The 22,442-nt window shown below is 49.3% G+C and overlaps 1 protein-coding gene across 2 annotated transcripts in view; it reads right to left on the bottom strand.

Annotated features, from left to right (window-relative positions):
* Window positions 1–22,442, bottom strand: part of WSCD2 (WSC domain containing 2) — an 85,524-nt gene that overhangs the window by 34,067 nt on the left and 29,015 nt on the right. For both annotated transcript variants that reach the window (XM_074356052.1, XM_010963537.3), the window contains exon 2: window positions 6,972–7,918. In XM_074356052.1, the coding sequence (XP_074212153.1) occupies window positions 6,972–7,350 (379 nt within the window). In that variant the 5' untranslated portion in view covers window positions 7,351–7,918. The remainder of the gene's footprint in view (window positions 1–6,971; window positions 7,919–22,442) is intronic.

Consider the following 22,442-nt stretch of genomic DNA (forward strand, 5'->3'; position numbering starts at 1 on the left):
TCGGGGGGGGGGGGGGATGGTGTAGCTCAAGTGGTAGAGTGCACGCTTAGCATGCACAAGGTCCTGAGTTCAATGCCCAGTACTGTCTCTAAACATAAATAAACCTAATTACCACCCCCTCCCTACAAAAACCAAACACAATGAAACAAATTCCCATTCAATATAGAAGAAACTGCAGCCCAGAGAGGCTAAGTCACCTGCCCAAGGAAACACAGCTTATATCTGAGCTAGGACTGGAGCCGGGCAATGTAGCTGCAGGGCCCACGTTCTGAACTACAGCTCGCTTCTTTGCATCTGGGGATCTTTGCAATGAGCCGCGTGAAGTGAGAAGCCATGGCATGCTCACCCTCATATCTTCCATGATGGAACAGAGGCCCAGCTGAAGCGACCTACCTGAGACCCGAAACTAACTGGTGGCAGAACAAAGATTTAATTCTAGGTCTACGGGACCCCATACCAGTGTTGTTTCCACTCTTGCTCTTGGAAGTAACTGGGGAGGACCCAGCCAGTCCTCAGAAGCAAATGGCCTTCATAGGGACTGATGGAGGAAAACACCACAGGCCACTCGATCTCGCTCTGGCTAGGCTGCTGTCTATTCAAACTGCGGGCTTCTTGCCCCCCTCGCTCGTGGTGGAGTGCGGGGTCTAGCAGAGATGCAGGCTCATTACTGTGCAGTTGTGTCCCTCAGCGCCACCCTGGGAAGTACAGTTTGTCAGCCTCGCTGGAGATGTGTCCCGACCCCGATCACCTTGAATTTCTTTCCTAAGACAGAGGTGATCTGATCGACTAAGAACAGTCCATCTCTAAAAGAAACATTGCCTCCCTGGAGCGGGCACATCACACGGTGACAGCTCTGGAAAAGCCTACATCTTGTCATTGTGCTTGTTCAACAATGAATGTCCCTCCTGTTGCAGATGCAACCACGGCCCTGGGGCATGGATGCTGCTGACACCTGGGCTGGGAGAGAGGACTTCCATGGGCCGTGTTGGCGAAGGATTCACACCAGCTTTAGCTCAATAGCACACTAGAGGACGGAGTGTCCAAGGATGGCAGGAGGGGGGAAAAAAAAGAAGAGGAGAGAGGGAGGGAGGGAGAGACGAAAGGGCAGGATTGTTTTATTTTGGCAGCATGAGGTCATTGTCACCAGATCAAAAGCTGTGTGTGTGTGTGAGAGAGAGAGACAGAGACAGAGAGAGAGAGGAGGAAAGTATGTAATGAGCACCTACTATGTGCTGTCTTCTTTACAATGTGCCATGCCTCATCTAAAAAAATTCAGTCCTCACCCCCTTCTTATTAACCCATTTTATAGATGAGGAGACTGATCCCATTGACAATTGTATCTGTCTGCCTTAGAAGCGAATCTTAGTGCTGGCACACAGTCTCTGTTCTGACTAGTAGCCACTCGTGTTTCTTCATGTCACTTGTTTCTAAGTGGCATTCGAAGCCATGTCATCCGCCTACGTCCCTGTAGCATAGAAGTGTCTCACTTAAAACTTAAGCCCGTGTCTCTCTCTCCTCCAACTGCTTTACATTTGGGGAGGCTTCACTTCCACGTGGCCCACAGACTTCAGCATCACAAGGAGCCATACTGGGCCCTAATGGGGAGAAAGGTTCATGCCCCTGAAAGGCTGGGCTTGGGTTGGATGTACTATGACCTTGGGTGGTCTAGCTGTAGGGTGTGAGGGTAGATGCGTTTGCCTATATGTGGGAGAATGGATTGTGTTAGATGAGATTTTTATAATCAAATTAAGACCAGTGAGAGTGTATGTACACACACATGTCCACCGGATGGGGGGGAAGGGGTGAACTGTAATGGCACTGTTTGTACCCTCAAAGCACCCCCTCTTCCTATTTTTCCGTTAACAGACCTTACCTGCCTTGACCATGGACAGACACTGACCTTGGAAGGGCCAATCGTATTGTACCTGCCACCAGCCAGTCACTGATTGCTCCAGGGAAGGGCACATGACCCATTCTTTGGATTCTTACAGATTAAAGCCGGGAGAAAGAAACCTGTTTTCCCTTGGGTTACAACACTGTCATTGTCTAAGCCCGGAGCTACCAACAGCCACGATCCGTGGCACCAGAGTCAGTCTGTGTAGGGGACAAACCAACTGAGGCAGAGGCAAGCAGAGATGAGAGTTAGGAAGAGAAGGGCACAAATCATTCATTTGAAAATCTAGCCCCTTCTGTAATTTGCGGACAAGATGCAATACATATTCTTCTTTAGCTTAATCTGATTCAAGAAGGGTTTTTGTCCCTTGAAGCACGGACTAACATGCTGACTGTCGAGATAAGTTGCTCGAGTCCACCCAGCTGTGAGGGTCTAGACCAAATCCGTGTCCAGGCTGCCCCTCTCCATGTACCACGCTCAGTCTCCGCTTGGGAGAAGGGCTTCTCCATCTTCACCAGAGATACCTTCCCAGAGGGATGATGGGAGAGGAAAGGTCTTTTGGGAAAAGAGCTGAGATTTGACCATGGGTCCATCTGCTCCCAAGTCTGGGCTTTTCAATGCTGACCACCCCTTCCTTAACCCTCCCACCCGGCCAGGCATCAGGCTGGGATGTCCCACACAACAGGCGCTCAAAGACTGGTTGGGTGAACTGGTGCCCCTCTGTTTCCTCATCAGTCTACAGGAGGGGGGATAAAAAGATGCATGGTCCCTTCATTAACACTCTGGAGAAGCATGAGTGTGTTACACGCTGCGACCCGATGGGCAGGCTGAGTTCTTTGGGTCATGACATGGATACTGAGTCTGTTTCCTCCTTGTCCTGGGCAAAGGCTGGGGACTCTTTCCCCACTGACCTTTCGGTGCAGGCTGTGGCCAGCACACCATCGTCCCTGTCCCTGGAGCTCCATCAGCCCGCTAGCACTGAGCTCATCAGTGTGGTCACTGTCCAACCCACTTCAGCCGTTTTCCAAGGCCCACCCCCCTCTTCAAGTTCTGCTGTGGTGGCAGAATCTCTCGGAGATGAGGGGGAGGTCAGGCATGTAAAACAGGGACAAAAATCACAGGCCACTTGAGGGTGGATTAACAGCCAAGTTCACATAATCCATCAGCTCATCGCTGCAGCCATCCAAATGCTGCTGAAGTGGCACGGTCTCGTCCCAGCCTGGCTATTTATCTCAAGCACAGAAACCAGGGAGGGCTGAGCCCGGGAGAGCACTGGAAAAGAGCCCTCCTGACTGCGTTTTTCTCCCTTTTCCTTTTGCTTCAATTCATCCTCTCAAGAAATTTTGCTCTCTAAAAGCTAATTGGTTAAACGGATAGCTAAACATATGCTAATTTGTATTTCTCTTATTTGCTGTTTACAAGTAGGTTCAGAGACAGGAGGCATCATGGCGCACTAGAAGAACAGTTTTGGAATCCACTAGATCTGGGTTCTAATCCCCAAACGGCAGTAGCCTTGCAATCTTAACTCACACTCCTGCCTGAAAAGTGGGAATTAAAAATAAAAAAAAAAGTTATGGGTTGAATTGCGCCTCCTCGCCAAAAAAGATAGGTTGCAATCTTAAGCCCAACACCCTGGAATGTGACTTTATTGGGAAATAGGGTCATTGCCGATGTAATTAGTTACAAGGTAATACTAGAGTGGGTGGGCCCCAATGTGAAGGTCCAGACTAAATCCACTAAGTCCAAGCTGACTGGTGTCCCTGTTAGAAGGTGGCTTTCTGAAGACACAAGGAGAAGTCTATGTGAAAACAGAGGGAATGCTGGAGTTATGCACCTGCGGGGAATGCCGAGGGCTGCTGGCGATGCCAGAAGCTGGGACAAAGGCATGGAATAGATTCTCTCCTCGAGCCTTTGAGAGCACGTCTTGATTTTGGACTTCCGGTCTCCAGAGCTGAGGGGTAACACATTCCTGTTGTTTCAGGGCACCCAGTCCATGGTACTTTGCTGCAGCAGCCCTAAGACGCCAATGCAGGGGCATTTTTAAGATTGACTGTGAATGAGATTGATCTCTGCTCGAGCCTAGCACAGGGCCTGACGCAGAGACCAGACTCAAGACACGTTATTTTCGTGCTGGAGATTCTCCACCATCTTGGAAACTTGTCTTTCAAGAAGGTCACTCCAGTGCTGTCTCAGTTTCCTTGTGCAGGGAATGCAATTTCCTGCTCATATCTACACTTCCCTAGGGTAGATGGGATTCATCTTTCATTTTGGTCAAGGCTCATGGATCCTCCAGACTCAGTGCAACTATCTCCTCCACCAGGAAGGCAGCCGTGATACACCCTCATGACCAAACAGGACCCCTCCCTTGGAGGGGGGCTTACCCTCACCATAACACTTTCCTGAACAATTTCCCAAGTGCTGACCATTATTTTTTTCAAATGAAAAATAATTAAGGCCTATTATGGAAGAATTTTCAACAAAATGAAAAAGTGCTATAGTGAGTTAAAAACCAGATACGATGTCATATACAGAGAAATACACCCATAAAGGAAAGAGACAGGAAGGTGAGATGGCGATCAGCAGTGTTGACTGGGACAGCTGTTGCGTGGTGGGACTCTGGGCTCTTTCTATTTTCAGCTCTTTTCCCCCTATGTATTCTAATTTTTCTGCAATGAGCATGTGTGACTTTGATAATCAAGAAAAAAAGTTAGTTTTTTGAAAATAGAATTCAGCTTTTCACTTACTTGCTTGTATTCCCCCAGGGGGCTGTAAATATTCCTCAGAGTAGGGGAAAAAATGTTGTGCTTGAATCATTCTCGTGTCTCTACCTCCCAGCACAGGTGTGCAATAAATATGAAATGAATGAATGAATAAATGAATGAATGGAGTTGGGGCTCAGTGATTAAGAATAAAAGCTTTGGATTCAGACAGAATTGGGTCGGAGTCTGCGCTGCCTCTTAGCAGCTGTGTGACATGGGGCAAGTTATTTAACTTCTCTGAGCCTTTGTTTCTTCATGTATGAAGAGTTTACTGCATCCTACCCAATGTGAGGCTGAGTATGATGTGTCTCTGAGACAGAACAGACCCTCCATAACCTGCAGAGACCGCATCTTCAGCTGGAGGAGACAGACAAGGGGTGCCCTGCTGTCCCTTCCAGAAATGCTGACTACATCTCCCCATGTCCTTCACCCCCAGCCCACACCCTCAGTAATCTAGGGGAAACAGAAACAGCACAGACAGAAATCAAACTGGATTTGGTTCCAGGATCTTCTCCCAATAGCTGGATCACCTAAGGCAAGTCACATCACCTCCATGCACCTCTGTTTTCTCCTGCAGAATTACAAGATTATTCACAGTAGCTGGCACATATTAAGTACTTTCTGTGTGCCAGACTCTGTCCTGAGTACTTTTCATGCATTGAGAAGTGAGGCGATGTAGTGGTTAAGGGTCAGGTGTAGAATTCAAACCACCTGGGTTCAAATCCTGGTTTACCCCTTCTTCCAGCTGGATAACCTTGCACAGGTCACCCAACCTCTCTGTGCCTCAGTTTCCTCCCTGAAAGGTGGCGTTAACAACAGTGTCTACTTCATTGGGTTGCTATAAAGATTAAGTGACATAATAGATGCAAAGTGCTTAGAATAGTGCCTGACACTTAGAGAGCACATGATCGATTTATCTTATATAATCATCACAACAGCCATCTGATGTTAAGTACTTTTTATCCCCCGAAGGAAATTGAGGCTCAGAGAGGTGAAGTGACCTGCACAAAGATGCACAGCCAGCAAGCTGCAGAACTGAGGTTTGAACCCTCATCTGGCTGCTCAGAGCACAGGCTCTCACAAGCCTGGGGGAGGTTAAAGGACTTAGCATGGTGACTGGCACATTGTAGGTGCCAGCTCCACCCAGGAAGTCAGACTTCTTGCCCATCCCCAGCTCAGCCTGGGAGCAGCGCCACCCGTGATGGGCTCCCAACCCTTAACAGCTTAAGTCCTGCATCACTGCTTCAAGCAGAGTCCTTGCCAGCGTCAGAGAAAAACCAAATGTGTTTAGCATCAGGTCAGAGAAGCGTCTCGTTTTTACTAGCGTTAATCTAATATGTTGCCAATTCTTCGCTGAACTCAGAGTCAGTTAATCAAGGACAGGCTGGATCTGTGTTTTCTTAATAACACCGCCTGATTCCAAAGGCTGCCTGCTGAGAGCTCTGGGCTCCAGGCTTCTTTCTTACTTTCTCTTCCTTCTCTCATTACATTTTACAAAATATATGAGGTTTCCAGGGGCAGGAGGGCATGGTATAGAAGAAGACTCACAAGCTTTGGAATTAAATGGACCTTGTTTCAAACCTCGGTTCCGCCACTCACTACCTGTGTAAGCTGGGGTAAGTGATTTCTCTCTGAGGTCTAAATTTTCCAGTTTGTAAAAATAGCATAACAATAGCCTGTGACTTTCTGATTTGTTGTGATAATTACACGAGGCAATGAAATGCTTATAATGACCCACATGACCTAGCCCATAATGACCGTTCCGTAGATATTAGCTATTATTGCGACTGCTAATAATAGTAGCAACTATTAAGTGACTTATTTTATAAACCGAGAGATGCGATAAACACTTTACATATATCATTCCATTCAAATAACACATGGAAAGCAAACAGGACAGTGGCTGGCGTGAAGCAGGTGCTCAAGAAACGGTAATAATTACTAGTAAGAGCAGCCACGGTGTTTCATTCTCACAGCGTATGGGGGGGGGGGTTTATTGCCGTTGGATGCATCAGTTGTGCCACTAGGAAGTCCCTGAGGATGATGAACAAAGACTACAAAGGCTGCAGGAGAGAGCCAGACTTTGAACTCTGACAGATTCGGGGTTCAAATCTAAGGTTGGCTGTTGACAAGCTGTGTGACCTTGGGCAAGGTACTTTATGTCTCTGGGCATCAATTTCCTCCTCTGTGAAACCTCTTGCGTGTATAGCAGCTGGTTCCTATTGAACACTGAACACTGGTGGCTGTTATTATATTATTATCACCACCCCCCCCTTCTCCTCGGCCACCTTCCATGCCCAGATGCTCACCCCTCTTACCTCGCTCCTCCTCCTTCTCCCGGACGACCCTCCCCTTGAGGGCCCGGCTCCAGGCTCCACCGTAGTCCCCCAGCTTGGCTCTCTCATTCCCGTCCTTGCCCTTGAACCAGGGTCCGTACCTGCGGGCGATGCTCAAGGCTTCACCTGTGTCCCGGAAGCCTCTGCCCAGATTTAAGTCGCCCAAGAAGGGCAGCTCAGCACCGTCTGCTGGGGCCCCCGCGGCGGGGTTGGCCTGGTTCTGGGAGACGGCGGGCTGACCCACAAAACCAGAGTGAAGGAAGACGAGGCTCCCGGCCGTCAGGTAGAGCACCAGGAAGGTGAAGAAACGCACGGGTTTCCTGCGGAAGTACCGCTGGAATTTGAACCAGAGCTTGGCCATAGCGGGATCATTCCGGACTGGATCGCTGGGGCTCAGCTGGGGGTCAGGGGATGTGGTCCAGGGAGGGGATGGAGGCGCGCTTTGTTTCTCTAGCTTCCCTTAGGGATGGCGCCCCTGGGATTCTTCAGTCTTATTCCCTCTGCGAAGGTGATTGCCAAGATCAGATCGGGAGGGCAAGTCCAGAGCTTGGCTGAAGCCACGAGAATGGAGGACAGAGTCCACCAACCCTCCTGAGCTCAAGGTGAGCTTCTTTGGGCCGTGAAAGCGACTTGGAGGCTCGGGACCCCCAGGAACGGGTCCCATTTTCCTACATCTTGTTCTTTGCCTTGGAGTTCCCGCAGAACTTTGAAAACAGCAATCGGAGGAGGATTTTGCTAGGGCTCACCAACAGCTGGAGTTCACGTCTTGTCCTTTCTCGGTTCCTCAGGACTGTCGGGGCTGGATTTTTTCACCGAGGGCTGTTTCCAGCCTCTTCCACAGCTGGGGACCGAGCTTGGCGTGTCCACCAGGTAGAAACAGAAGCTGGCAGGCTTTTATCCAGTCAAACATCAGGGCTCAGGGCTGCCACCTGCAAAACAGCACAGGCACAGGCATAAGACACCTCTTCACAGAGGCCAGACCTTGAAGGTTCTTGGATATTTGGTGGTGGTGGTGGGAGGCGGGGACACAGAGTCCAGAGAGGGGAGGAAACCTAGGCCTGAAGCACCTAGCAGCGCTGCGTAGAGGCCTGGTCCTGAGTCTTCTAGAACACGTGCCTTTTCCTTTAAACCAAACTGGAAATTTGGGGGTGTGAATCCTACTGGCTCTTGGTTTTGGGCAAGCTTTATTTGGATAAGCATACGTTCTTATGCCTCATACGTCTATGTATTTGTCAACTATACACTAATTCGTGGGTTACCTTAAGTCCGAGGAGTACTTCCTAGGTCCTTGCTGAACTGTCTGCTAGACCTGGCTGATACTGAATCAGATCAAATTCATTCACTTCCGCACCGCCCCCAACAAATATTTATTTAGTGAGCACCTACTGTGGCACAGGTGCTGTCCAAGGTTCTGGAAGTAAAGCTGTGAACCAGAGAGACACAGTCCCTTCCCTCACAGGGCTCACATAATGGGAGTGATCAAATCCATAGAACCCTCTCTTCTATCCAAGGAAGAAAAGGAGAAGGAAGGAAGGAAAGCAGAATTATTTAGCAACATATGCATCCACTCGGTATTTGTTGAGTGTCTAGGGTGTATATACCCTGCTTTGCACCAAGCCCTCTACATGTATTATTTATTCTTCCCCATGTTCCTATGGCAAGTGACTATTTCCCCATTTTACAGATGAGAAAACTGAGGACACACAGCTGGTGAGTGGGGGAGGTGGGATTTGAACCCACGATGGTCCAAACACAAAACCACAGCTCTTAACCTCTGCCTTTTTTGGACTCCGTCTTTCTCCCATATGGTCTGGGCATCACCTGGGAATTCAGAGACAGCCCCCGAAGCAGCAGCCCATCTCTGCTGTCTCCCAATGACCAGCAGTCACTCACCCTTTGAGGGTCCCTCAGAGTGTGGTCTGAGAAGCATCTGATTCAGATTCATCTGGGAGCCTGGTTAAACGTGAAGATTTCTGACCTCTCCAACCAGAATCTCTGGTGAAGGACGAAACCTACAGGTGTTAACAGGGCCTCCTCAGGTGCTGGTAATGAGCACAAAGGTTTGAGAACCACTGCTTTATGACAAAACATTCAGGGTCATCAGCAGGAGGAAACAGAATGTAAAGCAGAAAACAGAAAATGCCCCTTGGTTGATGTTGTTTCCTATTACCATCAGCAGGGGGCCTCGTGACAATCTTGGCCAATGCGAAGGAGTCAACTGTCAGCCAGAGGGCAATTTGAACGTTCACAGCCCCTCGCAATCCAGACAGCAGCATGGGAGTTGAACTGTGGCTCAAGGTATAGTCCGGTGTCCTCCATATGCCATCCTGTTCATTCAGGGACTAACTTCTGAGCACCTACACGCACCAGTCATTGTTCTAGGCACTTGGAAAAGTTAAAGGCACAAAACAGCCCCAAATCCATGCTCTTGTGGGGTAAAAGTAAACGTTCGTCCATCCATCCATCTATCCATCATCCTTTAATCCATCCATCATTCCATCTACCCATCTATCCATTAAGTCACAATCTATCCACCCACCCATTATCCATTCCTTAATCTATCCATCAATCCATCTAACCCTCCATCCATCCATCATTAATTGATTCATCCATCCATCCATTCATCTGAACTGTAGCTGCCCATTCATCCATCCAACTCTCCACCCATCCATCCGTCCACCCCATTCTTCCATTCATTTAAAAGCATGTGTTGCTTGCCTATTGTGTGTGTACTTGGAATGCAGAAATAAATAGTTCAGAGTTCCTGCTTTCAGAGAATTCAGAGTCTACTGAGGGAGACAGCAATTTAAACAATCACTATACTAAATCATTATACTAGATAGACAGTGATAAATCCTGTAGTAGATGTGTATATAAGATATAGAACAATTACTATTAATAGCTAATGTTTATTGAGCTCTTATTACGTGCCAGACACTGCTCTAAACACATACATACACTGACTTCATCCTCATAACAATGCTACGAGGGAGATCTGTATCTATTTTACAGAGGAGAGGGAAGAGGCTCAGAATGATTAAGTAACGTGTCCAGGGCAGCTGGCTTGTGAACCCAAGGCCATCTGACTTCACAGCCTGTATTCCTAACTGCATGTCTATTCTGGTCTTGTATCCCTTTGAGAATATGGCAAAAAACTATAGACATATGTCCAGAAAAGAGCCCTTGCACTTAAGCTCGTAGACTTTGGCTTACAATGTTGAGGGGTTCTTGGACCCTGGGGTAAGAAGCCCTGGAATGTGGGAGCCCAGAGGAGGGAGGGTCTGCAATTGCCCTGGTGGGGGGGAATCAGAGAGGGCTTCCCCAAGGAAGCTGTCAGGTCTTGTAAGAGGAGTCAGTTCTCTGGATGCAGGAACAGCAGAAGGACACCCTAGGGAGGAGGAACAGCACACACGAAGGGCAGGTCACTGGGTGGAGGCAGCAAAGGAGCTTAGAGCACGAGGAGAATGCAGTTAAGTAGTGGTTAGGGGGCCAGACCAAGGGGAGCCTTGAATGCTGAGCCCAGAAGTCTGGACTGTGCTCTAACAGCGTGTGTGGAGATCCACCGAAGTTTCATGGTCACACTGACACTTTAGAGAGGCTAGTCCCTTATCAGCTTGAAAATCTGCAGGCAGTGGGTGGTGCCCCATGGTATCCTATGTAGATCACACATGTGGCAAATATTTCTAGGACGGAATGAGAAAAGGCCAGGAGCCCTCGTGGGAATGCGGAGGGGGAAACCAGCCCTTCCAGAGGCACGCAGGCGAGAGCATGGCCTCTGGAGGCAGACCAGCCTGGGTTCAAATCCTGCCTCTTCCATCTGCCACCTGTGTGACTGGGGCAAGACACCTCTTCTCGCTGACTGAGGCTCCTCACCTGTGAAGTGGACGTAAGATGCTGGCACCCTCCCCTAGAACATACTACTGGGTGGATTGCATTAAAAATTGTAGGCAGAGTGTCTGGCACATAGTAAGTGCTCAAGGAAAGCTCCACCCCACCCCCAGCCCCTGCCCCTCTCGTGAGCATGTGTGTGCAGCCTTCAAAGCCCCTTGGCCCCAGCAGCACATTTGCTGCAGTGGAGACAGCAAGGATTCCAGCTGTTGTGTTCCCTGCGGCTTTTTGTCTCTCTGAGGATATTTCTGGGTCTAGTTCTTTTTTGTTGTTCCCTTCTCATTCTTTTACATTTCAACACATCTTTTCTCTAAGTGGGTGCCAAATGGGTTTTAAGAGGATAATGAGCTCATTAAAAGCTGGCAGGGAACAGAAAGAGACTGAGGCAATGGTGGTGGTGTGGGGAGCGAAGGGGGAGGCACAGGAAGGAGGGGGGTCTTCCTGGGAAAGGCGGGTGCTGGCTTGAGTCACCCGCACCGTCCTGCCGTTGCTGGGAGGTGGGGAGGTCACCTGGGTGGAGAGCACCCTGGAATCTGAGCCCCACATGGGTGGGACCCTGTTTGTGCTCCCCCGGTCTGTGTCAGCCCCAGCCTCTGGCACATAGTAGGTCCCCAAGAAACACTGATGTAGAAAGTGAGTAAAGAGTCAGAGGACTGATCTCTCACCCACCCCGAAGCTTAAACCTACAGCCATGGGTCTGTGTCATGTGCCAAATCCCCCACGTGACAGCCTAAGGGAGCTGTGATTCAGGGCTCCATGGAGACAGCATCTTGTATTTCTCAGCTCTGGTCCTGGGGTTCAGGGGCCCCTGCTAAGCCACAGTTCCACTTCCCCAAGGGAACCTCAAAGACTTCGTTTGCTCTCATGCCAATCCAGCATCCTTTCTCCTCCCTCTCTCTCTCTCTCTGTCTCTCTGTCTCGCTCTCTCCAAACAACTTCTACCCCAAAGAGAATGGGGAAATGAAGCGAGCTGTCATTGGTTAAATACCCACCATCAACTGAACTCCGTGTTTAAAGGTTTTACAAACATCCTCTCACAAACTCCTCCCTCCTGGCAACCTGCAAGGCAGGTCTGACGGTTCCCCTTAATCCATTGTTGTGCATGTCCAACCCCGGGCAGGGCGTATGGCGTGGCCTCCAGCCCCTTCACCTCTCAGTCTCGTTTGTTCATTATATGCTAGAAGCCGGCATCGCGTTAACACCCTCTCCCATCACTTATGGGTGTGCAAGCTGGGCAGATGTCTTCACCTCTCTGAGCTGCAGTTTTCTCTCTACAAAGTGGGTGGCCCACAGAATCTCCTTCCTGGGGTCCTGGGGAGGACTTGAGGAGGTGACTCCTAGGACTGGAGTTGGCGCTGGCTAAGAGCTGATTATCCTGGCTTCACTCCTCTTTGTTTTACATGAGACCTCTTTGAGCCTCAGTTTCCCCATCTGTTGAGCATGGCAGATGACCCCTACCCTGCCTCCCTCCTCGTGAATTACCACGAGGGTGAGGCTGAGAGGCCCCCCTTGCGGGAATGACAGTATTTGGTGTTTCCAGCCGGAGCCCCAGAGTGTCTAAACACAGCCTATTTTTAGCACCAGAATGAGCCTCTGGTGCTGAGTTGCCAGGAAAGCGATGGGCAGGGCAGAGCCACCCTGCGGGAAGGGAGAACAGGAGGGGCAGCCTGTCCCTCGTCTCCCTCCCCTGGGAGTGTTGTAGTGCTTCCCCTTCCAGACTCTGGAAGCCCATGAGGCTGGGCAGAGACCTACCTGTCTCTCCACAACCCCTTGAACTTGACTTGAGGGTTACAAGCCCAGATACCAGCTGACCCCCTGACCATACAAACTTGACAGAAAGTGGCTGTTGAGAAACCAGGTTTGTGAAAGTTCAATTTCTTCACAGTTCTGGGTTGGAGATCCACCTGGGGATCTCCAAGAAACCGGGAGCCCAGGCCAGTGGTTCCATCTTAGTCTTGGCCTAATAACAACAACATCAGAAGTCACTGGTATTTGTTAAGCATTTAATATGCGCCAGGCGCTGTGCTGAGTACCCTAGTCCCACTGCACCACTGACTCCTCACTAGAACCCTTTGAGGTGGTTATTAACCTCTCTGTACCTCAGTTTGCCCATCTGTAAAATGGAGGAAATAATAGTACTTACAGTGTTGGTGTGAGGACTAAATATGAAACTGAATTAATATGTGCAAGTGTTACCTCTTACTATAATTTGCAGAGAAGTGCCCATTTTTCCTGGTACAAGAATCCTATTTTCCTTCTTGGAGCTTTTCCATCATCAATTATCAGCTCATATGGCTTGGGCAGAATGGGATCCCCTCACTAGTTGCTGCAAACACTCTCATCCTTGTTTCCTGATACACGTGTACAAGAATTAGTGTAGGAGTGAAATGGCTGGGTCCTACTGTGCGAGCATATTATGACTCTTCTAAGAAATGCTGATTTGTTTTCTAAGGTGGTGGTGGTGATAACTCCCCTCAAAAGTGTATGAGCTTTCCTATGGCTCCAAATCCCATCAACACTTTATGTTGTCAGACTTTTTCATCTTTGCCAGGCTGGTAGATCTGTAATAGATGCTCTATGCGCCCTACCCATAGAGTTGAATTCCAAATGCCATTTGGAAGCAGCCTCAATCTATGACTGATGAGAGTTGGTGTATAAATGCCCCAACTCCCTCACCCCACTGACAGAATAACTCTGAGGCTGTGTTCGCTCAGGCTCCCTGAATTTCCCCAGAAGGAGTCAGCCTCAGTCATCCTTGATGGTAGCTGACTTGACAGCACCACCCTGGTATTGGTTTTTTCCATTCTGTGTCTTCCTTCCCCACTCAGGGAAGGAAAGGAATTAGCGTGTTCTTCACTTGAATAAACTACTTACCAATGATAGCCATTACTTGGAATATACGAATATACCTTGATTTATTCAATCTTTTGCTTATCATTAGACATGTAAAATATTTCCAGTTTGTCTTCCTTGTAAATAAGCAGTGCTCTGATAAACCTCCTGAATGTAGATCTTTATCCGGATTCCCAGAAGGCAATATAGGACCTCTTAAGAATATAATAAGACTTAGTCACAATTATACCCATTTTACAGATGAGGAAGCTAAGGCTCACAGAGCTTAAATTAAGTGACTTGCCCACACATACAGCTAGTAAGAAGTGGAGCATGAATTTGAGTGCAGGACTAAGTCTCAGTGCCGTGATGTAATGGCACACACGGAGCAGACCAGCAGGACAGCTGGCCCTCTCTCTTACCCATGACATCTCTCAGTTGATTCCCAGCCTCAAACAAAGGATCCATCCTGAACTTGCATACATCCCTCTAATGCTTCTTCTCCAGGTAGATGGAGCCCCGGCTCCTTCAATCAAAGTTCCTTCTCATCCTTCTTGCTCCTGGACCAGTCACTTGGACAGTGACAGAGGTAATGAAATAGTTTGGGAAAATACTATTATAAATGCCAATCTTGTGGCTTTCATTCATGGTCTTTAGGAATCCAGAATTTTTAAAAACTCCATTAACCCCAGAATTTGCACCCTACTTGGTGTGCAGACCCCCTGTGGGAATCACCCTCCCACTCAAGGGTGTGTAATTGTGTAATGAGCCCATCCTGCCCTGGTTGGACGTGTTGTGTTGTTTTCTCCAGTTCTTGGCCACTCTGTATAAAGCTGCAATGGGCACTTCTATACATATAGACTTACTTCCTAGGTCCAAAAAATGGGACTGTTTTCATCCGAGATTCTGCATATCTGTGTGTGTGTGCACACAGGGCAAGCCTTGTTCTTGGCTCCTCATCACAGGATGTGTTGCCTCCTGCACCCTCACCCACCCCCCAGGAAGAGTCTCCAGAATCCCCACGCTTCCTTCCCTCAGTTTCCAGGACAGAGACTCACCCGCCACCACTCGGCACTCACAGCTCGCCATCCATGTCCATTTCCATTCATCTTTCCCCAAAACTCGAGAAAATAAATGAGAAGGCAAAGTGCCATTAGCTTAATGGCCTTTAACACCCAGCCATCTGCCATGATGTAATTAAATAAAAAAATCAGAGGAAGCATATGGTGCCCATTATAAATAAATATTAAAATTTTGTTTCCCTGGGTAATGACTCCAGTTCCTCTTGCTCCGTGGGCAAATTTTATGGCCACCATCTCTTGTTACAGGGAATCGAGCTGAGCCAGAGTGAGAAGCGTGGAAAGGGGTCAGATCTAGTGTCAGACCTTTCTGGTTTGAATCTGCCTCAGCCACATGGGGGCTGTGTGATCTTCAGCAAGTGGCTTCTCTGAGCCTCAGCTTCCTCACCTGTAAAATAGGACCAATCCATCCTGCTTCGCTGGGAAGGTATAAGGATTAAATGAGCTAATATGTTTAAAATAGATGGCACCCTAGTAAAAGCATGTGTTAATATTTAATGAGCACCTATTATGTGGCAGGCACTGTTCTAGACATCAGCTTGTTTAATCCTTACAACAATCCTACGTGAAAGGTCTCATTTGTTAGCCTCATTTTGCAGATGAGAAAACTGAGGTTCAGAGAGGTTAAGTCACCTGTGCAAGGTCACACAGCTAGGAATGGTGGTGCAGGGCTCAAAGCCAGGAAATTTGGCTTCAGAACCTGCGCTCTTAACTAAGGGGACTTGGTAAAAGTTAGCTACAGTTAGTCTTCAAAGGTACACCATACAAAAGTCACCAGATGTAGTCTAACCAGGTGACCCAGCAGTCAGGTTCCTTGGTATTTACCCAAAGGAATCAAAAACTGATACCCACACAGAAACCTGCACACAGATATTTATAGCAGCTTTATCCATAACGGACAAAACTTTTAAGCAACCAAGATGTCCTTCAGCAGGGGAATGAATAAACAAACTGGTACATGCAGACAATGGAGTATTATTCAGTGCTAAAAGGCAATGAGCCATCAAGCCATGAAAAGGCAGGAAGGAACCTCCAATGCATATCCCGCAGAGGAAGGAGCCAATCTCAAAAGGCTACATGCTGTGTAATTTCCAACTATAGGACATTCTGGAAAAGGCAAAACTATGGAGAGAGCAAAACGATCAGTGGTCACCTGGGATTAGGAGGGAAGAGACGTAGATTTTAGGTGGAACACAGGATTTTTAGGACTGGGGAAACCCTTCTGTGTGATACTACAATGGAAGATACATATTATACATTTACCCAAATCTACATACTGTGCAACGCCAAGAATGAAGCCTAATGTAAACGATCAACTTTGGGTGATTATGTATGTCAGTGCAGGTCCATCGACTGATTATAACAAATGCCTCGCTCTGGTGGGGGATGTTGACAATGCGGGAGGCTGTTGGGGGCGGGCAGGGGGGTGTATGGGAAATCTCTGTGTTTTCTACTCAGTCTTGCTGTGAACCTAAAACTGCTCGAAAAAGTAAGGTCAGTGTTTAGCAAGGGGAGACAATCAATCATATACTTGCAAAGGTATGGACCCATTGGAGTAGATGTGGGTGAACCATCGAAACTCTGAGCTGGAGGGAAGGGAGAGAGTTGCAGGAAGGGACGGGGGTGGGGTGGGAGGATAAGGGGGTGAACTGACAGTTCCCTTGTCCAGTGGTTTGATGAAAGGAGCCCCAGGCGCAGGTCACCCAATCCGCTGGTCTTCCGTGTCAGACAGCTGGCAGCTCTTCTCCGAGCCCAGCTCACTTTCCTCCCCAAGAGGGACTTCTAAAGGAAGGCCCTAAATCCCCATCATTAAGCCATCTGGAGTCATCCTTCTCCTCCTGGAGCTGCTGTGTCTTGGGTCAATTAGCGCGTATTTGCATAGAGTTCCTTAATAGGATGCTAATTGTCTGGGGGAGATAATGGATGGCTCTGCTGGTTCTGGGCAGAATGTTTACCCACAGGGGCAGACTGCAGGGGGTGGCAGAAAACAAGGAAGAAGGAAGGAGGGAGGAGAAAGAATGGGATGGGATGGAAGGGAATGAACAGAGCGCAGAAATAGTCTGAGCAGAATCCACGGCCCCTGAGGGATGGGGTCCACCCACTCCCCGGCCCCTGCTCTCCCGCGCTGACCCCATCCCTAATTTGGGTTCCTGGGAGGTGCGGTCCCTTTCCCACCTCCCACTCTGCGTGGCACCCTCCCTGCCTGGCAGCATCTCTCCCCAGATCTCCCCAGCTGCCTCCTCCTCAATTTTTCAGGTCTCATCTCAAATGCCTTCTTCTCAGTAGGTCCTTCTGCGATCACTTTACCCAAAGTCTCTCTCCCCTACTATTCTCTTTCAAGTGATTTTAATGGACCTCCCGTGAGAAACGCACTTTACATTAGGACCCAGTGTACACACATGTGCACGTGCCGACAGAGACACGACTGCATGAACATGTGCATCCCCTACGCCCGCCACCTCCCCCCCACAGCCCAGACGCGTACGTACCCATCCCTGGTGGTCCATCCCCACACACAGCACGCGGCAGGAATCCTTCAACCCACTTCACAAATGAGGTACAGAGGATGCTATGTGACTTGCCCAAGAAACATGTTTAGTGTTGCAGGTAAAACCAGAAACTGAAGTTTCTCATTTTGACCAAACATAGCTTCTTTTGACAATCCCCTGGCTTCATCAAAAGCATAAACCAGCACATGTCTTCAAAAGTCTAGGCCAGGGTTTCTCAGCCTTAGCACCACTGACATTTTAAATTGGATAATTCCCTTGCTGGCAGGGGAGTGGGAGGCCATCCTACATGTTGGAGAACATTAAAGCAGCATCGTTGGCCTCCACCCATTAGATGCCAGCCATTATGGTCCCCCCACCCCACCTCCACAGTTATGACAATGCAAAATGTCCCTAGACATTGTTGTAGACCTTGCCCTTGTGAATAAACAGAAGAGTCGGCCAGAACACCACCCTCGGACCCATCTGACTCCAGATTTACAGAGTTGTAGTCTCAGATCCCAAAGCTCAATTCTAGGCTTTATCCCAGCGCTCTTCCATCGGATTCCATTGGAAGGTTCCACGCGAGGATCCCCGACTTCTAGCATCCTATGCTGGGATCCCAGGGTCGGTTTCAATGTTGGCCGTTTCCCCGATTCTGAAATTCTGTTCTAAGCAAGCCCCTGGGATCCCGTCTCCTCCCATGTCAAGGTTGAAACTCTCCCTGGGAGACAGCCATGCCTCGCTGCCTTCCAGCGACCAGGATGAAAGATGGGCCCATGAATTATATATTTCCGGTCATCTCTAAATTGCTCAGCAATTACAGAACACCAAGGGTCATGTGCTGGGAGCAAGAACCTCCCCTTCCGCAGAGGAAGACAGCTGGAAACTCATCAATGTACGTAAAGCTGTCACCTCTCGCGGGGTAGGTGTAGGAGTGAGTGATTTTTTCCCTTCATTTCGCTTATCTGCATTTTCTTCTTCCATAATTGGCCGTGGTTGAGAGAAAGAGACGGAGAGCGTGTGCATTGGATGCCGATTAGGCATGGGCTGGAATCTTGGCTTCATCACTTACTGGCCCCGAGAAGGTGAGGAAACCACTTATCTGTTCCAAGCTGCACGTTCCTCACTCATAAAACGGGATGAGGATGATGGTACCCGCTGCATGAGTCGTTTGGAGGCTAAGTTCAAGTAATGCATGTAAAATGCTTAGCACGGGGGCAGGCAGGCTCTCTTGTGGGTCTCAGCACGATCACAGCTGTGGTTAACGTCATTTTGGATTTGTCCCAGGCAGCTATGGTGTGGCTAAAGGCACTTGGTTTCTGGACTATGTTGGTGATTCAGTTCTGTCGATTTATAACTCAAGACCTCAGGCGGGCATGCCCCTTCCCTGAGCCTCCGTTTTCCTGATGTGTACAACGGGCACAAACAGGCCACTTCTCAAGGTCTCCCACAGGCACCGCACCAGGGGGCTTGCCTTACCGTCCTCAGCCCACTCCAGAGGGCTGGCGGGCACACAGCCAGGCGGTGTGGGGACTGGGGCAGAAGTTAGAACTGGAGGCGGTACCTTACCCCTCAATTTATTTCTGATTCTTCTGCAAGAGAGGCCTCCCCAGCCCCAACATTAATAGGTTGTGTCTGTCATGATGTCTTTATATTTAGAACACCCCCACCCCAAACATGCATCCACCCACGTACCCCCAGGAATAAATCTGCCAGGGTGGGAGAGAGGAAGGTCTGTCTCATTACCAACCTTCCTTGTGACAGGAGGAAGAGGGAGGCAGGGAAGCTGGCTTGATGCTAAAGGCTGCAGCAGTCGGGGCCCTGGGGGTGGGGAAACGCCTCTTTTCCCTGCCCAGCGTGCTGAATGGGAAGTCAGGGCACTTGGATGCTCAGCCCATGGGGCTCACCAGCAAGGCTAGCACAATGATGGGGTGGACCAGGCCAGCCTAAGGGCTGTGGATTCGAATCTGAATACCCCTGCAGACAGGCTGGATGTCCTGGCTGAGATTCGCAGCCTCTCTCAGCCACAGTTTGTCTGGAAGGTGTTGAGACCCACAAGGGCACCTGCCTGCCCCCATGCTAAGCATTTTACACTCATTACTTGAATGAAGTTGTTACAAGACCCTTTTCAAGGGCGTGTAACCTGTGTGGTCCCACCTGCATTTGGTTTTAATGCTCTGTTGTCACTGTCTTGAAATTCTTAATCACTTCTGAACAAGGGGCATTTTCATTTTGTACAGAGCCCTGCAAATTACGTAGCTGGTGTGGGGTCGTTGTGAAGGTTGAAGGAGGCTCACGATTGAAATCCCTAGCCCCATGCAGGGCACCTGGTGGAGACACAAACCGGGTCTCTTATTTCCTTTCCTCTCCCTGCCCCACCCTTCAAGCTCATTCTATGACTGTGGCCCAGGACAAGGGAGTGACCCTCTGTGAGCCTTCGCTTTTTCTCCTTTGTAAAACACAAAAACAAAAACTACCTTAAAATTTCTTTGGGCTCCTACTTACTGCCAACCCCCACAATTCAAATGGCAATTCATTTGTTCATTTATTCATTCAACAAACATTCACTGAGTTCCAGCCACCTGCCAAGCCAAGGTTTGCTGCACGGGCCTGGCCTGAACCAACAGATCTATCCATGGGGAGAGTTTATCCTGCACAAATTTCACAAATGCATCATCTCTAGGGGAAAAGCCTCTTTCTTTCTGTCAAAAGAACTTTGCTCTGATCCACAGGAGCCCAGGATTCAGCCCCCAGCCCCAGTCTGGTGCACCTATACAAGGGAGTACTACTCAGCCATGAAAAGGGATGAAATGTTGATTTATGCAACAGTATTGACAAATCTCCCAAGCATTATGCTGAGTGCAAGAAGCCAGACTCCAAAAGCTGTATGAAATACAGAAGAAACAAGTCCTATTGTATAGCAGAGGGAACTATATTCAATAGCTTGTAATAACCTATTGTGCAGAAGAGTTATATGCATAAGCGAATCATTATGCTGCACACCAGAAATTAACACGACACTGTAAATCAACTATATTTCACTTTTTAAAAACGCTGTGTGGTTCATTTATAGGACATACCAGAAAAGGCCAAGGGAAAACAGATTGGTGGCTGCCAGGGGCAGTATGGGGGCAGGGATTGACTACAAAGAAGAATTTTTAAGGGTGACGGAACTGTCGTACATCTTGATTCTGGTGGTGGTTACATGGCTGAATGCATTTGTTAAAACTTGCAGGGCTATGAATTTTACTGTAAGCAAATTATACTCAATAAAAAATGTTGGGAAAAAAAAAATCCCAACCTGCTGTGCTTTTTCCTGCAATGCTGGCTGAGCCCCAAAGAAAGCGGTGCTTCCAAGAGGATCAACACCTGCTCACTTCTCAACCCGAGCCCCTGGGATGCTCACCTGGAGGGAAAGGATGGCTCAGCCAGGGCAGGGACAGCTCCCATGAGCACCTGGGTTCCCACGTGACCCACATCTCCTTGCCTGCTCTGCTCTGAGAGCAGGAACATTCAGGGTTATTTTTGCTCCGAGAAGTACCAGCCACAGGGCACTTTCTCTGCAGGCAGCCGCCACCCCCTGCTGTGTTTACATAAAAACACATTTGCACAGGGTTTTGTTTTTACATTTGCCTCAGTGGCCTGGATTCTATTAAACGTGGGGAGGCCTGATTATCTGGCTGGAAGCAGCTGATGGGAGAGGGCAGGATGAAGGAGGATGCTTTAGGCACGGGTTTCCTCCTGGTCCCAGGGAGCCCCGGAGGTCTCTGTGCAGAGACGATAAAAGTGCTCACGGAACTCACTTGTGCATGCACTCACATTTCGCAGCCTCGGCCCTACTGACATTTGGGGCTGGATGATTTGTCATTGAGGAGGGCTGTCCTGTGCTGCCTTGCAGGATATTCAGAAGCATCCCCGGCTTCTTCCTGTCATCACCCTTCCACCAGTCATGATGATCAAAGATGTCTCTAGACATTGCCAAATGTCTCCTGCAGGGCGAAATCGCCCCCGGTTGAGAACCACTGTGCACACACACGAAGATGCACATACGCAAGCTCAGCTCAGCATCCCTCTGCCTTCCAGGAGAGCACTGACTCTGTCTTCACCTCTGCGTCCCCGGCTCTTTCCACAGTGCCGTTGGTTGGATGGATACATACAACAGGTTTGGGGGAAAATGGCCCCAGCTCAGGTGGAAACTGGAGGGAGAGGTGAGTTTACATCAAACCCACTCAGCGAGGCAAGGGTGTTTGAATCCGAGACAGTCCCCGCCACACACACACATGGTGAGCCAGAGCCGGCTATTCCTCAGTGGCCTCCAGATAAAGGTCTGCTCTGTGTGTGCTGACCAACGACAGGCAGCCACACTGGGTAACAGGCCCATGCAGGCTACTGTACCCTAGGAGTCAGAAGGCTGTTGACCCTGGGACACTGCAAAGCCTAATTCAGCATCCCTTGACCCCTTCTCAACAGACATGCTCCACACAGGTGACTCTGACCTGGCCTCAACTGAGACTGCCCTTGTGGGAGTCACCAAGAGGCACCGCTGTCCCTCCCAGGGCTGATGGACAGACAGGACAAAAGGGTGGGGCGCGGGGTGCTCTGGGCCATCAGCCATAGAGGGTTCCACTTCTCCGCGTTAATTTGAGAGCATCCACGGCTCCTGCTGAGCTACTGAGGAGCTCTCTTTTCAACTGCAAACAGTAATTTGCAAGAGCTCACAAAGCAAGGAGCAGACAGGACGGCACAGTGGAACCGCCGCCAGCCTTTCTCGCTACCCAGAGCCCGTGGAGCCACTCGGAGGATGAGCAGCTGCCACAGGCTGGTGGGAGGGTCTGGGGACCGGAGGAGGGCACGTCTCAGCAGCTCCCTGGAGCAAGCTGGGGCTTTTACAGCGAAGGGGCAGCAAGCCTGTCCTGCCTGCTGAGTTTGTCTCCTAGGGTTGTTATAACCAATTACCAAACCTGGGAGGCTCAAGACAACAGAAATTGAAGCTCTCACAGTTGTGGAGACCGGAAGTTCAAAATCAAGGTGTCAGCAGGAGGCAGGATTGTTTCCTTCTGGAAGTTCTGAGGGAGAATTGGTTCCACGCCCCTCTCCTGGCTCCTGGTGGCTGCCGGCCATCTCTGGCTTGGAGATGCAACCCTCCAATCTCTGCCTCCATCTTC

Source organism: Camelus bactrianus, chromosome 32 (assembly GCF_048773025.1).
Source record: "Camelus bactrianus isolate YW-2024 breed Bactrian camel chromosome 32, ASM4877302v1, whole genome shotgun sequence".
Taxonomy (NCBI): Eukaryota; Metazoa; Chordata; class Mammalia; order Artiodactyla; family Camelidae; genus Camelus; species Camelus bactrianus.